The sequence below is a fragment of the Chiloscyllium punctatum genome, chromosome 10, assembly GCF_047496795.1.
Source record: "Chiloscyllium punctatum isolate Juve2018m chromosome 10, sChiPun1.3, whole genome shotgun sequence".
Lineage (NCBI taxonomy): Eukaryota > Metazoa > Chordata > Chondrichthyes > Orectolobiformes > Hemiscylliidae > Chiloscyllium > Chiloscyllium punctatum.
Window position 1 is genome coordinate 121318428 of NC_092748.1, and position 15488 is coordinate 121333915.

The 15488-nt window shown below is 49.8% G+C and overlaps 1 protein-coding gene across 7 annotated transcripts in view; it reads left to right on the plus strand.

The window, feature by feature from the left end:
- The window catches only part of LOC140482508 (natural resistance-associated macrophage protein 2-like), a 169253-nt gene extending 158394 nt beyond the window's left edge, over nt 1-10859 (plus strand). For 6 of the 7 annotated variants that reach the window (XM_072580052.1, XM_072580058.1, XM_072580053.1 and 3 more), the window contains 3 exons: nt 3579-3652; nt 4574-4727; nt 10190-10859. In XM_072580052.1, the coding sequence (XP_072436153.1) occupies nt 3579-3652; nt 4574-4727; nt 10190-10276 (315 nt within the window). In that variant the 3' untranslated portion in view covers nt 10277-10859. Of the gene's footprint in view, nt 1-3578; nt 3657-4573; nt 4728-10189 lie in introns of those variants that run through there. The other variant, XM_072580059.1, reaches the window with a different exon arrangement.
- The last annotated feature ends 4629 nt before the right edge of the window (nt 10860-15488 follow it).

Here is a 15488-nt window from a genome sequence, read left to right on the forward strand (position 1 = left end):
ATTCCACACCCCTACTACACTCTGAGTAAAGAAACTACCCCTGACATCTGTCCTATATCTAACACCCCTCAATTTAAAGCTATGTCCCCTCGTGCTAGCCATCACTAAGCAAGAAAAAGATTCTCATTGTCCACCCTATCTAACCCTCTGATCATGAAATTAGATTCCCTACAGTGTGGAAACAGGCCCTTCAGCCCAACAAGTCCACACCGACCCTCTGAAGAGTAACCCACCCAGACCCATTTCATTCTGACTAATGTACCTAACACTATGGGTAATTTAGCATGGCCAATTCACCTGAGCCTGGACTGTGGGGGGAAGCCAGTGCACCCAGAGGAACCCCACGCAGACACGGGGAGAATGTACAAACTCCACACAGGCAGACACCTGAGGCTGGAATTGAACCTGGGACCCTGGTGCTGTGAAGTAGCACTACCAACCACTGAGCCACCATGCCACCCCTTGTATGTGTCTTGTATCTTATATGTCTCTATTAAGTCACCTCTCAACTTTCTTCTCTCTAACAAAAACAGCCTCAAGTTCCTCAGCCTTTCCTCGTAAGACCTTCCCTCCATACCAGGCAACATCCCGGTAAATCTCCTCTGAACCCTTTCCAAAGCTTCCACATCCTTCCTATAATACAGTGACCAGAACTGTACACAATACTCCAAGTGCGGCCGCACCAGAGTTTTGCACAGCTGCAGCATGATCTTGTGGCTCTGAAACTCAGTCCCTTGACCAATAAAAGCCAACACACCGTGTGCCTCTTTAATGACCCTATCAACTGGGTGGCAACTTTCAGGGGTGTATGTATACTGAAGTCTCATCTGACAGACATATTGATGAGTGCAGCATTTGCTCTATACCACCTTGAGAGTCTCAGCCACGATTATGTATGGTCTGTTTGTCTAAAGGCATATGAGGTTTTAAGAACTGCACCTTGCTTCATTCTGAGAATATATGAAATGGGAGGGGGGGGGGGGACAATGGACTAGTGATATCATCATTAGACAAGTATTCTGAGGACACACGTAATCTTCTGGGTCCTGGGTTCAAATCCCACCATGGTAATTTGAATTCCACAAAAATTCAGAAAATGGGGGAGATACTAAATGAATATTTTGCATCAGTATTTACTGTGGAAAAGGATATGGAAGATATAGACTGTAGGGAAATAGATGGTGACACCTTGCAAAATGTCCAGATTACAGAGGAGGAAGTGCTGGATGTCTTGAAACGGGTAAAGGTGGATAAATCCCCAGGACCTGATCAGGTGTACCCAAGAACTCTGTGGGAAGCTAGAGAAGTGATTGCTGGGCCTCTTGCTGAGATATTTGTATCATCGATAGTCACAGGTGAGGTGCCGGAAGATTGGAAATTGGCAAACGTGGTGCCACTGTTTAAGAAGGGCGGTAAAGACAAGCCAGGGAACTATAGACCGGTGAGCCTGACCTCGGTGGTGGGCAAGTTGTTGGAGGGAATCCTGAGGGACAGGATGTACATGTATTTGGAAAGGCAAGGACTGATTCGGGATGGTCAACATGGCTTTGTGCGTGGGAAATCATGTCTCACAAACTTGATTGAGTTTTTTGAAGAAGTAACAAAGAAGATTGATGAGGGCAGAGCAGTAGCTGTGATCTATATGGACTTCAGTAAGGCGTTCGACAAGGTTCCCCATGGGAGACTGATTAGCAAGGTTAGATCTCATGGAATACAGGGAGAACTAGCCATTTGGATACAGAACTGGCTCAAAGGTAGAAGACAGAGGGTGGTGGTGGAGGGTTGTTTTTCAGACTGGAGGCCTGTGACCAGTGGAGTACCACAAGGATCGGTGCTGGGCCCTCTACTTTTTGTCATTTACATAAATGATTTGGATGCGAGCATAAGAGGTACAGTTAGTAAGTTTGTAGATGACACCAAAATTGGAGGTGTAGTGGACAGCGAAGAGGGTTACCTCAGATTACAACAGGATCTGGACCAGATGGGCCAATGGGCTGAGAAGTGGAAGATGGAGTTTAATTCAGATAAATGCGAGGTGCTGCATTTTGGGAAAGCAAATCTTAGCAGGACTTATACACTTAATGGTAAGGTCCTAGTGAGTGTTGCTGAACAAAGAGACCTTGGAGTGCAGGTTCATAGCTCCTTGAAAGTGGAGTCACAGGTAAATAGGATAGTGAAGAAGGCGTTTGGTATGCTTTCCTTTATCGGTCAGAGTATTGAGTACAGGAATTGGGAGGTCATGTTACGGCTGTACAGGACATTGGTTAGGCCACTGTTGGAATATTGCGTGCAATTCTGGTCTCCTTCCTATCGGAAAGATGTTGTGAGTATTGAAAGGGTTCAGAAAAGATTTAGAAGGATGTTGCCAGGGTTGGAGGATCTGAGCTACAGGGAGAGGCTGAACAGGCTGGGGCTGTTTTCCCTGGAGCATCGGAGGCTGAGGGGTGACCTTATAGAGGTTTACAAAATTATGAGGGGCATGGATAGGGTAAATAGACAAAGTCTTTTCCCTGGGGTCGGGGAGTCCAGAACTAGAGGACATAGGTTTAGGGTGAGAGGGGAAAGATATAAAAGGGACCTAAGGGGCAACTTTTTCACGCAGAGGGTGGTACGTGTATGGAATGAGCTGCCAGAGGATGTGGTGGAGGCTGGTACAAGTGCAACATTTAAGAGGCATTTGGATGGGTATATGAATAGGAAGGGTTTGGAGGGATATGGGCCGGGTGCTGGCAGGTGGGACTAGATTGGGTTGGGATATCTGGTCGGCATGGACAGGTTGGACTGAAGGGTCTGTTTCCATGCTGTACATCTCTATGACTCTATGACTCTAAGAGCATATTAATGACTGTGAATCCATTGCCAAATATTTTGGGGGAAACACCCATCTGGTTCCCTAATGGCCTGGTCCATCCAACAATGAATCCAGACCCATATCAATGTGGTTGATTCTTAACTGTCAGATGGACAATAAATGCTGAATCGCTCACACACACACACACACAGACACACACACACACAGACACACACACACACACACACACACACAGACACACAGAAACACTGACACATACACACACACACACAGACACACAGACACACACACACACACACACAGACACAGACACACACACACACCCCTGTCCCACTGAGCAGCTCCCTGTTACACACACACCCACACACACCCACACACACCCACACACACACACACACCCACACACACACACCCACACACACACACACACACCCACACACACCCACACACACCCACACACCCACACACACACACACACCCACACACACCCACACACACCCACACACACTCACACACACACACCCACACACACACACCCACACACACACACACACCCACACACACACCCACACACACCCACACACACACACACACACACCCACACACACCCACACACACACACCCACACACACCCACACACACCCACACACACACGTGTGCTGATCAAGCCTCGCGTTCGTGTTAAAATCAAACGACTCACAGAATGGTGACCTTTTTGTATGCTGTCAGTCTCTGCTCTAATGTTATTTCCCTGCTCTTTCCACAGCTCCCATTTGCTCTCATCCCAATCCTGACCTTCACCAGCCTCAGGTCATTAATGCAACAGTTCACCAATGGAGTGTAAGTAATCCGACAGCAAATCACCACCACGGGTAAAGTTCCCTCGACTCTTTTCAACTGAAAGTATAACATTTTCTACAATGTCCTCATCAAACACTCCCAGGTCAGGGACAGCATGGGGTTAGATACAGAGTAAAGCTCCCTCTACACTGTCCTCATCAAACACTCCCAGGTCAGGGACAGCACAGGGTTAGATACAGAGTAAAGCTCCCTCTACACTGTCCTCATCAAACACTCCCAGGTCACGGACAGCATGGGGTTAGATACAGAGTAAAGCTCCCTCTACACTGTCCTCATCAAACACTCCCAGGTCAGGGACAGCACAGGGTTAGATACAGAGTAAAGCTCCCTCTACACTGTCCTCATCAAACACTCCCAGGTCAGGGACAACATGGGGTTAGATACAGAGTAAAGCTCCCTCTACACTGTCCCCCATCAAACACTCCCAGGACAGGGACAGCATGGGGTTAGATACAGAGTAAAGCTCCCTCTACACTGTCCTCATCAAACACTCCCAGGTCAGGGACAACATGGGGTTAGATACAGAGTAAAGCTCCCTCTACACTGTCCCCCATCAAACACTCCCAGGACAGGGACAGCATGGGGTTAGATACAGAGTAAAGCTCTCTCTACACTGTCCCCATCAAACACTCCCAGGACAGGGACAGCACAGGGTTAGATACAGAGTAAAGCTTCCTCTACACTGTCCCCATCAAACACTCCCAGGACAGGACCAGCACAGGGTTAGATACAGAGTAAAGCTTCCTCTACACTGTCCCCATCAAACACTCCCAGGACAGGGACAGTCAGTGGATCAAGCTGTGATAAAGATTCAGTAAGTGACTCTCGGATATTAGTCAGTCAGTGACTGAATATCTTGCTCGACTGCTCTTGAAGTCTGCATTGTGTCTGTCCTTACAGGATTTGTAAGATAGTCGGTGTTTTAATCATCCTTCTGATCCTGATTATCAATGCTTACTTTGTGGTGGATTATATTGAGCACTTGGACAGAGTTTGGCTCTACGTTGTCATTGGGGTGATTCTGCTCTTCTACCTCATCTTTGTGGTTTATTTGGTAAGTTTTGGTAAGAAGTCTCTTATTATAGCCTTGTGTCAGCTTGGATATTGGAGCCTATTGTCACAGCCACTCTCCTGTTCCACACTGGCCCCCTCACCACGGGATTGAGATATTGCCTGGCTGTGGGGAGGACAGAGCAAATTCACCAGAATAATCCCGGGCTGAAAGGGTTCAATGACAAATGGTAAACAGAAGACCACAGATTTGAGAAGTCTGAAATAAATGCAGAAAATTCTCGGGTAAGTGTCTGGCCTGCTGGGTATCTGCAGCATTTCTGTTTTTATTGGACACATTCACCATGTAGTCCCTCGAGTATCGAGGGTGAAGGGGTGACCCAATCGAATGGTTTCACAGGATTGGAGGATTCTCCAGCATCATGAGAGAGTTGGGGGGAGGTTGAGGGGTAGTTATTGAGTCATAGAGATGTTCTTTGGGCTGGGGGGGAGGTTGAGGTGTTGGGGGAGAGGGATGAGGGGTGAGGTGCTGAGAGGAAGGTGTGACATAGAACAGAAAATAGTGCACTGTTACGGACTAGGCCAGAGCACTCAAAACATTGTTAAGCAGGCAGCCCCAGACGGTAACTTTGCAATTTGTTTCAGTAAGTGTACAGTGAAAATTACCCAGAGAAAGATAGCTAGGTTGACTGCTAGATTTTAAAACAAACATTTATTCACAAAATTACACAATGAAACACAAAGAACAGAATAAAGAATCCCTACAGAACTCAACCTATCCAACTAGACTTAATAATACTGTTCCGAATATACACAACAGTCCTAATAAGCAAACTCCCTTTAAAATCCAGTATAAATGGAACACATGCTTACAGGTTGAAGTTGAAGAGCAGAAAGAGAGAGTTTCCACACAGCTCCCTGTTGAACTTCCCAGTTCAAGACTGAACTAAAACTGCTCAGCTCAGCTAGAGTGCTGGAGGAGGACCAGTTCCACCACAGAACACACCAGATGGCCTCCTTCTTTAGAGACCGCAATTTCCCTTCCCACATGGTTAAAGATGCCCTCCAACGCATCTCGTCCACATCCCGCACCTCCGCCCTCAGACCCCACCCCTCCAACCGTAACAAGGACAGAACGCCCCTGGTGCTCACCTTCCACCCTACCAACCTTCACATAAACCAAATCATCCGCCGACATTTCCGCCACCTCCAAAAAGACCCCACTACCAGGGATATATTTCCCTCCCCACCCCTTTCCGCCTTCCGCAAAGACCGTTCCCTCCGCGACTACCTGGTCAGGTCCACGCCCCCAAACAACCCACCCTCCCGTCCTGGCACTTTCCCCTGCCACCGCAGGAACTGTAAAACCTGTGCCCACACCTCTTCCCTCACCTCTATCCAAGGCCCTAAAGGAGCCTTCCACATCCATCAAAGTTTTACTTGCACATCCACCAATATCATTTATTGTATCTGTTGCTCCCGATGTGGTCTCCTCTACATTGGGGAGACTGGGCGCCTCCTAGCAGAGCGCTTTAGGGAACATCTCCGAGACACCCGCACCAATCAACCACACCGCCCCGTGGCCCAACATTTCAACTCCCCCTCCCACTCTGCCGAGGACATGGAGGTCCTGGGCCTCCTTCACCGCCGCTCCCTCACCACCAGACGCCTGGAGGAAGAACGCCTCATCTTCCGCCTCGGAACACTTCAACCCCAGGGCATCAATGTGGACTTCAACAGTTTCCTCATTTCCCCTTCCCCCACCTCATCCTAGTTTCAAACTTCCAGCTCAGTAACTGTCTCCTTGACATGTCCGACCTGCCTATCTTCTTTTCCACCTATCCTCTCCACCTTCTCCTCCTTGACCTATCACCTTCATCCCCTCCCCCACTCACCCATTGTACTCTATGCTACTTTCTCCCCACCCCCACCCTCCTCTAGCTTATCTCTCCACGCTTCAGGCTCACTGCCTTTATTCCTGATGAAGGGCTTTTACCCGAAACGTCGATTTCGAAGCTCCTTGGATGCTGCCTGAACTGCTGTGCTCTTCCAGCACCACTAATCCAGAATCTGGTTTCCAGCATCTGCAGTCATTGTTTTTACCTAAAGAGCTGACCAATCCCCTTTCTTTCTACAGGTCACTTCTAAAACGTGACCACTTTGGCCTGAAATCTCATCTGCTTACATATAAACAAAAGGCATCTCAAAATCCTTTTTCATCTCTGTACCAAACCAGACTGATCGGAGCCCGGCCTGGTTTATTCTCTCTCTGAAAACAAATCAAGGACAGAGTCTCCTTGAGCCAAGGAACAACTTTTAGAGAAAAAGGGACTAGCTTTGTAATCGCAGGAGGAGGCCATTCGGCCCTTCCAGCCTGCACCATTCAATAGGATCACAGCTGATGATGCAATCTCAGTATCCCATTCCCACCCTCTTCCCATACCCCTTGATCCCTTTACCCTCAGGATCACATCCAGCTCCCTCTTGAATCTATCTAATGAATTGCCCCCAACAGGTTCCTGTGGGAGAGAATTCCACAGGTTCACAATTCTCTGACTGAAGAGATTCTTCCTCATCTCAGTCCCGAATGGCTCATCCCTTATTCTTAGACTGTGAGCCCTTGTTCTGGACGTCCTCACACGGGGAACGGTCTTCCCACATCGAGCATGTACAGGCCCAGCAGCATTTCATATGTTTCTGTGAGATCCCTATGTTATGGGAGAGGGGGCAAGGGGGTAAGGTGATTGAGGGAATGGATTGATGGGGGTGGACAGTTGGGGGAGGGGGGCTACAGTGGATTAGATTAGATTAGATTAGATTCCCTACAGTGTGGAAACAGGCCATTTAGCCCACACCGACCTGGAGAGGTATAACCCACCCACACTCATTCCCCTCCATTACCCCTGACTAATGGACATAACACTATGGACAATTTAGCCTGGCTGAGTCACCTGATCCTAGATGTTTCAGGGAGAGGGATTGATGGGGGTGGGGTGTTGGGGGAGAGGGATTGATGGGGGTGGGGTGTTGGGGAGAGGGATTGATGGGGGTGGGATATTGGGGGAGAGGGATTGATGGGGGTGGGGTGTTGGGGAGTGGGATTGATGGGGGTGGGATATTGGGGGAGAGGGATTGATGGGGTGGGGTGTTGGGGAGAGGGATTGATGGAGGTGGAGTGTTGGGGTGTGGGGTTGATGGGGTGGGGTGTTGGGGGAGAGGGATTGATGGGGGTGGGGTGTTGGGGAGTGGGATTGATGGGGGTGGGATATTGGGGAGAGGGATTGATGGGGGTGGGGTGTTGGGGAGAGGGATTGATGGGGGTGGGATATTGGGGGAGAGGTATTGATGGGGGTGGGATATTGGGGAGAGGGATTGATGGGGGTGGGGTGTTGGGGGAGAGGGATTGATGGGGGTGGGGTGTTGGGGAGAGGGATTGATGGGGGTGGAGTGTTGGGGTGTGGGGTTGATGGGGTGGGGTGTTGGGGGAGAGGGAACGTTGGAGGTGGGGTGTTGGAGGAGAGGGGTTGATGGGGTGTTGGGGAGAGAGATTGGTGGGAGTGGGGTGTTGGGGGAGAGGGAACGTTGGAGGTGGGGTGTTGGGGGAGAGGGGTTGATGGGGTGTTGGGGAGAGAGATTGGTGGGGGAGGGGTGTTGGGGGAGAGGGAACGTTGGAGGTGGGGTGTTGGAGGAGAGGGGTTGATGGGGTGTTGGGGAGAGAGATTGGTGGGGGTGGGGTGTTGGGGAGAAGGATTGATGGGGATGGGGTTTTGGGGGAGAGGGAACGTTGGAGGTGGGGTGTTGGAGGAGAGGGATTGATGGGGTGTTGGGCGAGAGTTTGATGGAGGTGGGGCATTGGGGAGAGGGATTGATGCGGATGGGGTGTTGGGGGAGAGTGATTAATGGGGGTGGATGGTTGGGGCAAGGGATTGGTGAGGTGGGGTGTTGCAGGCAAGGGATTGATGGGGGTGGGGTGTTCGGGGTGAGGGATTGATGGGGTGGGGTTTTGGGGGAGAGGGGTTGATGGGGTTTGGGTGTTGGGGGAGAGGGATTGATGGGGTGGGGTGTTGGGGGAGAGGGATTGATGGGGTGGGGTGTTGGGGGAGAGGGATTCATGGGGGTGGGGTGTTGGGGGAGAGGGATTCATGGGGGTGGATGGTTGAGGCAAGGGATTGATGGGGGTGGAGTGTTGGGGAGAGGGTTTGACGGAGGTGGGGTTTTGGGGGAGAGAGTTTGATGGGGGTGGGGTGTTTGGGGAGAGGGGATGATGGGGATGGGGTGTTGGGGCGAGTGATTGATGGGGGTGGGGTGTTGGGGAGAGGGATTGATGGGGGTGGGGTGTTGGGGAGAGGGATTGATGGGGGTGGGGTGTTGGGGAGAGGGATTGATGGGGGTGGGGTGTTGGGGAGAGGGATTGATGGGGATGGGGTGTTGGGGCGAGTGATTGATGGGGATGTGGTTTTGGGGGGAGAGGGATTGATGGAGATAGGGTGTTGGGGAGAGGGATTGATGGAGATAGGGTGTTGGGGAGAGGGATTGATGGGGGTGGGGTTTTGGGGCAAGGGATTGATGGGGGTGGGATATTGGGGAGAGGGAATGATGGGCATGGGGTGGTGTGGGAGAGGGATTGATGGGGGTGGGGTGCTGGGATAGAGGGATTGATGGGGGTTGGGCGTTAGGGGAGAGGGATTAATGGGGGTGGGGTGTTGGAGAGAGGGGTTGATGGGGGTGGGGTGTTGGGGCGAGTGATTGATGGGGGTGGGGTGTTGGAGAGAGGGGTTGATGGGGGTGGGGTGTTGGAGAGAGGGGTTGATGGGGGTGGGGTGTTGGGGGTGAGGGATTATTGGGGGTGGGGTGTTGGGGGAGAGGGATTGATGGGGGTGGGGTGTTGGGGAGAGGGATTGATGGGGGTGGGGTGTTGGGGAGAGGGATTGATGGGGGTGGGGTGTTGGGGAGAGGGATTGATGGGGGTGGGGTATTGGGGAGAGGGATTGATGGGGGTGGGGTGTTGGAGAGAGGGGTTGATGGGGATGGGGTGGGGTGTTGGGGGTGAGGGATTATTTGGGGTGGGGTGTTGGGGAGAGGGGTTGATGGGGGTGGGGTGTTGGGGAGAGGGACTGATGGGGATGGGGTGGGGTGTTGGGGGTGAGGGATTATTGGGGGTGGGGTGTTGGAGAGAGGGGTTGATGGGGGTGGGGTGTTGGGGAGTGGGATTGATGGGGGTGGGGTGTTGGGGAGAGGGATTGATGGGGGTGGGGTGTTGAGGAGAGGGATTAATGGGGGTGGGGTGTTGGGGAGAGGGATTGATGGGGGTGGGGTGTTGAGGAGAGGGATTAATGGGGGTGGGGTGTTGGGGAGAGGGATTGATGGGGGTTGGGTGTTGGGGAGAGGGATTGATGGGGGTGGGGTGTTGGGGAGAGGGATTGATGGGGGTGGGGTGTTGGGGAGAGGAGGCAATGGCTGTAAGATGTTCAGTGCAAATGAGGAATGTTATTTTCCATCTTGCAGGTGTGGCTGAGCTGTGCTGTGGCTGGAATAACCTGTCTGAATATTGGGCAACAGAAACGGTTCACCCATGAGATACTTCACAACTGACCCCCACGAGAGCTTCCTGACCTGTGCTCAACTTGGCCATGAGTCAATGTCGCAAGACAGAAACATCATCACAGAAACCTCTAAAGCACAGATGGTTTCAGTCTCCTGGACCCTCTCCTTTCACTTTGTATCCAACGTCCAAACCAATTCCACATGCTGTGTCCTTTCCTAGACAGCTCCATCCAATAGGGGTGAGCTTCTCATTCTCAGATTAACTGTGATTCATCTTCTGTCAGATTTCTTCATTCCTGGCCCCTATTCTGCAGGGATTGCTCTCTCTCCCCCAACAGGAGGTGCTTCAGAAGTTCTGCATCTGTCTGTCGCTGCAAACCTTCAGTCACACAAGTCTAACCAGCACCAACTTCTTCCTCATGCTAAACCCAGACAAGAGTCAGAATAAAAGGATAGGTTGTTGTGGTTCTGTTCGCCGAGCTGGGAATTTGTCTTGCAAACGTTTCATCCCCTGTCTAGGTGACATCCTCAGTGCTTGGGAGCCTCCTGTGAAGCGCTTCTGTGATGTTTCCTCTGGCATTTATAGTGGCCTGTCTCTGCCGCTTCCGGTTGTCAGTTCCAGCTGTCCGCTGCAGTGGCCGGTATATTGGGTCCAGGTCGATGTGTTTGTTGATAGAGTCTGTGGATGAGTGCCATGCCTCTAGGAATTCCCTGGCTGTTCTCTGTTTGGCTTGCCCTATAATGGTAGTGTTGTCACAGTCGAATTCATGTTGCTTGTCATCTGCGTGTGTAGCTACTAAGGATAGCTGGTCGTGTCGTTTCGTGGCTAGTTGGTGTTCGTGTATACGGATCGTTAACTGTCTTCCTGTTTGTCCGATGTAGTGTTTTGTGCAGTCCTTGTATGGGATTTTGTACACTACATTGGTTTTGCTCATGCTGGGTATCGGGTCCTTCGTTCTGGTGAGTTGTTGTCTGAGAGTGGCTGTTTGTTTGTGTGCTGTTATGAGTCCTAGTGGTCGCAGTAGTCTGGCTGTCAGTTCAGAAATGCTCCTGATGTATAGGACAAACAGACAGGGGACGAAACGTTTGCAAGACAAATTCCCAGCTCGGCAAACAGAACCACAACAACGAGCACCCGAGCTACAAATCTTCTCACAAACTTTGAAAAGGATAGGTCCGGAAGAAAGCAAACAAGACTCCAATAATTGTGAGGCAGAGAGTGGGATATGGGTGAGGAGAGTGGGACATAGGTGAGGCAGGTATATGGGTGAGGCAGGTATATGGGTGAGGCAGGTATATGGGTGAGGCAGAAAGGTTGGGTATGGGTGAGAAAGGGAGGGTAGCAGTAGGTGAGGTGGGGGTGAGCTACCTTCTTGAACCGCTGCAGTCCATGTGCTGTGGGTAGACCCACAATGCCCTTAGGGCGGGAATTCCAGGATTCTGACCAATGATCAACTTGGACAGAGGATTGAATGGCCTCCTCCTGCCCTATCGCTGTGCTGAGCTGACTCCAAAATGATGAGTGACCCTGTCAGGCTGTGTCCTGATACCTGTGCCCATCATCAAAGATTTTCTCTCTTGTGCTTGCACTGAGCTTTCTTCCTGCAGTTCAGGATGAGGCACATCCCAGACAAACACTGAACCAGCTGCTAGTAAACGCAGCTCCACACAGTGTACCATTTCACCAAACACAACTTATGTCTCTCTCAGACAGCCAAGTGATGCTTGAACAACACACAAGTCAAGCAGAAATCTGCAAAGCTAAGTGATAGAAAAGCAGCACTAACCAAACACACCAAATCTCATGTATCTACAGATTGTTACTGTATTTGCAATGTCACTTTTAAAGCAATAAAATACCTGAGTCTCTTTTCAGTAATTGTTAGTAGGACATTTGTTAATGATGTTTGTGTCTAGCAGTTTAACCACTGCACTCTCAAATTCTCCCATCGTCAAGACATACTTTCCCATAATCCCAGAAACAAATGGAGTACTGTCTGCAGAACTGTACAGTACAGGCCATTCTGCCCCTCTGCCTCATGCTGGTGCATCTGCTCTACACTGGCCTCTTGGCACATCCCCTTCACTCACTCAATCACCATATTGTTCCAGTCTTCTGTCCCTCAAGTTTATCCACCTTCCTCTTTAAAATGATACTACTCATCCTGATTGTTCCCTGTGGGAGCTAGTTTGATATTCTTCCCACTCTCTGGTTGAAGAGGTTCCTCCTGTATTCCCAAACAGATTGATTGGAGATTCTACTCCCGTTCTGAATTCCTGGAAACAAAAGGTCTTCTTTATGTCAACCACTCAGAACCTTTTGATAATCTCGGGAACCTTGGCCAGGTCACCCCTCAATGCCCTCTTTTCTAAAGAGAGAGCCACAGCCTGTTCAATACATATAAGACTTCAGAGACAGAGATGGGAACTGTGCAGTGCTCCAGTGTGGCCCAGCCAAGAGATAGGGAGACCAGAACATTAGGGACATTGAAGCGACTGCTGGAGAGCACATGGAGAGCAGTGAGTTGAGGGGTGTGTAGGTTAAGTTATTATATTTTACGCTAGGATTAAACCTTGGCACATCATCCTGGGCCAAAGGGCCTGTTCTGTGCTGTACTTTCCTATGTTCTATGTTCTAACTGTAGGCAATCATCCAAGTGTGCACTAACAGGGATCTAGGTGACAGAAGGGCAGCATGGTGGCTCAGTGGTTAGCACTGCTGCCTCACAGCGCCAAGGACCTGGGTTCGATTCCAGCCTCGGGTGACTGTCTGTGTGGAGTTTGTGCATTGTCCCCATGTCTGCATGGGTTTCCTCCCACAATCCAAAGATGTGCAGGTCAGGTGAATTGGCCATGCTAAATTGCCCATAGTGTTAGGTGCATTACTCAGAGGGAAATGGGTCTGGGTAGGTTACTCTTCGGAGGGTCGGTGTGGACTGGTTGGGCCGAAGGGCCTGTTTCCACACTGTAGGGAATCTAATCTAATCTAATAATGCACAGTGTACCAAGTGTAGTCTGAGTGACAGATATGGGGACGGCAACTGTGCACAGTGTTCCGAATGCGGAGCCCGAGACCCAAGAGCTGAAGTAAGTTATTCAACTCCTGGAGTCTGCTCCACCATCCAATGAGGTCATAGCGGATCCAATAATCCTCAACCCCATAAGCCTTGATTCTCAAACTGATTAAAAATCTGTCTTGAATATACTTAGCCTTGGCAGTCATCTGTGGTAAACAATTTCAATCCCTCTGAGAGATGAAATTCCTCCTCATCTCTGTCTTAAATAAACAACAAAGAACAGGAGAGCACAGGAAGAGGCCTTTCACCCATCTACCTGACCCAGCATACCCCTCTTTTCCCGGCCTATTCATGTCTTTGCCAAGATGTCTGTGAAGTGTTGCTATTCCATTTGCTTCTGCAACTTCCTCTGGTGGCACATCCCTGGCACTTACAGCTTGTTTAAAAAACTCTGATAAACTTTCCCTCTTTCACCTTAAACCTATGTCCACTTGTAAGTGACATTTCTAAATAAAAACCAAAAGAACTGTGGATGCTGGGAATCAGAAACAAAAACAGAAATTGTTAAAAAGCTCAGCATACAGTCATAGAAATGTGCAGCATGGAAACAGACCCTTCGGTCCAACCCGTCCATGCCGACCAGATATCCCAACCCAATTTAGTCCCACCTGGCAGCGCCCGGCCCATATCCCTCCAAACCCTTCCTATTCATATACCCATCCAAATGCCTCTTAAATGTTGCAATTGTACCAGCCTCCACCACATCCTCTGGCAGCTCATTCCATACACGTACCACCCTCTGTGTGAAAAAGTTGCCCCTTAGGTCCCTTTTATATCTTTCCCCTCTCACCCTAAACCTATGTCCTCTAGTTCTGGACTCACTCACCCCAGGGAAAAGACTTTGCCTATTTATCCTATCCATGCCCCTCATGATTTTATAAACCTCTATAAGGTCACCCCTCAGTCTCCGATGCTCCAGGGAAAACAGACCCAGCCTGTTCAGCCTCTCCCTGTAGCTCAGATCCTCCAACTCTGGCAACATCCTTGTAAATCTTTTCTGAACCCTTTCAATACTCACAACATCTTTCCGATAGGAAGGAGACCAGAATTGCACGCAATATTCCAACAGTGGCCAAACCAATGTCCTGTACAGCCACAACATGACCTCCCAACACCTGTACTCAATACTCTGACCAATAAAGGAAAGCATACCAAATGCCTTCTTCACTATCCTATCTACCTGTGACTCCACTTTCAAGGAGCTATGAACCTGCACTCCAAGGTCTCTTTGTTCAGCAACACTCCCTAGGACCTTACCATTAAGTGCATAAGTCTTGCTAAGATTTGCTTTCCCAAAATGCAGCACCTCGCATTTATCTGAATTAAACCCCATCTGCCACTTCTCAGTCCATTGGCCCATCTGGTCAAGATCCTGTTGTAATCTGAGGTAACCCTCTTCGCTGTCCACTACACCTCCAATTTTGGTGTCATCTACAAACTTACTAATTGTACCTCTTATGCTCGCATCCAAATCATTTATGTAAATGACAAAAAGTAGAGGGCCCAGCACCGATCCTTGTGGCACTCCACTGGTCACAGGCCTCCAGTCTGAAAAACAACCCTCCACCACCACCCTCTGTCTTCTACCTTTGAGCCAGTTCTCTATCCAAATGGCTAGTTCTCCTTGTATTCCATGTGATCTAACCTTGCTAACCAGTCTCCCATGGGGAACCTTGTCGAACACCTTACTGAAGTCCATATAGATCACATCTACTGCTCTGCCCTCATTAATCCTCTTTGTTACTTCTTCAAAAAACTCAATCAAGTTTGTGAGACATGATTTCCCACCCACAAAGCCATGTTGACTATCCCTAATCAGTCCTTTCCTTTCCAAATACATGTACATCCTGTCCCTCAGGATTCCCTCCAACAACTTGCCCACCACCGAGGTCAGGCTCACTGGTCTATGGTTCCCTGGCTTGTCCTCACCGCCCTTCTTAAACAGAGGCACCATGTTAGCTAAACTCCAGTCTTCCGGCACCTCACCTGTGACTATCGATGATACAAATATCTCAGTAAGAGGCCCAGCAATCACTTCTCTAGCTTCCCACAGAGTTCTAGAGTACACCTGATCAGGTCCTGGGGATCTATACGCCTTTAAGCATTTCAAGACATCCAGCAATTCCTCCCCTGTAATATGGACATTTTGCAAGATGTCACCACTGTGGAAACAGGCCCTTTGG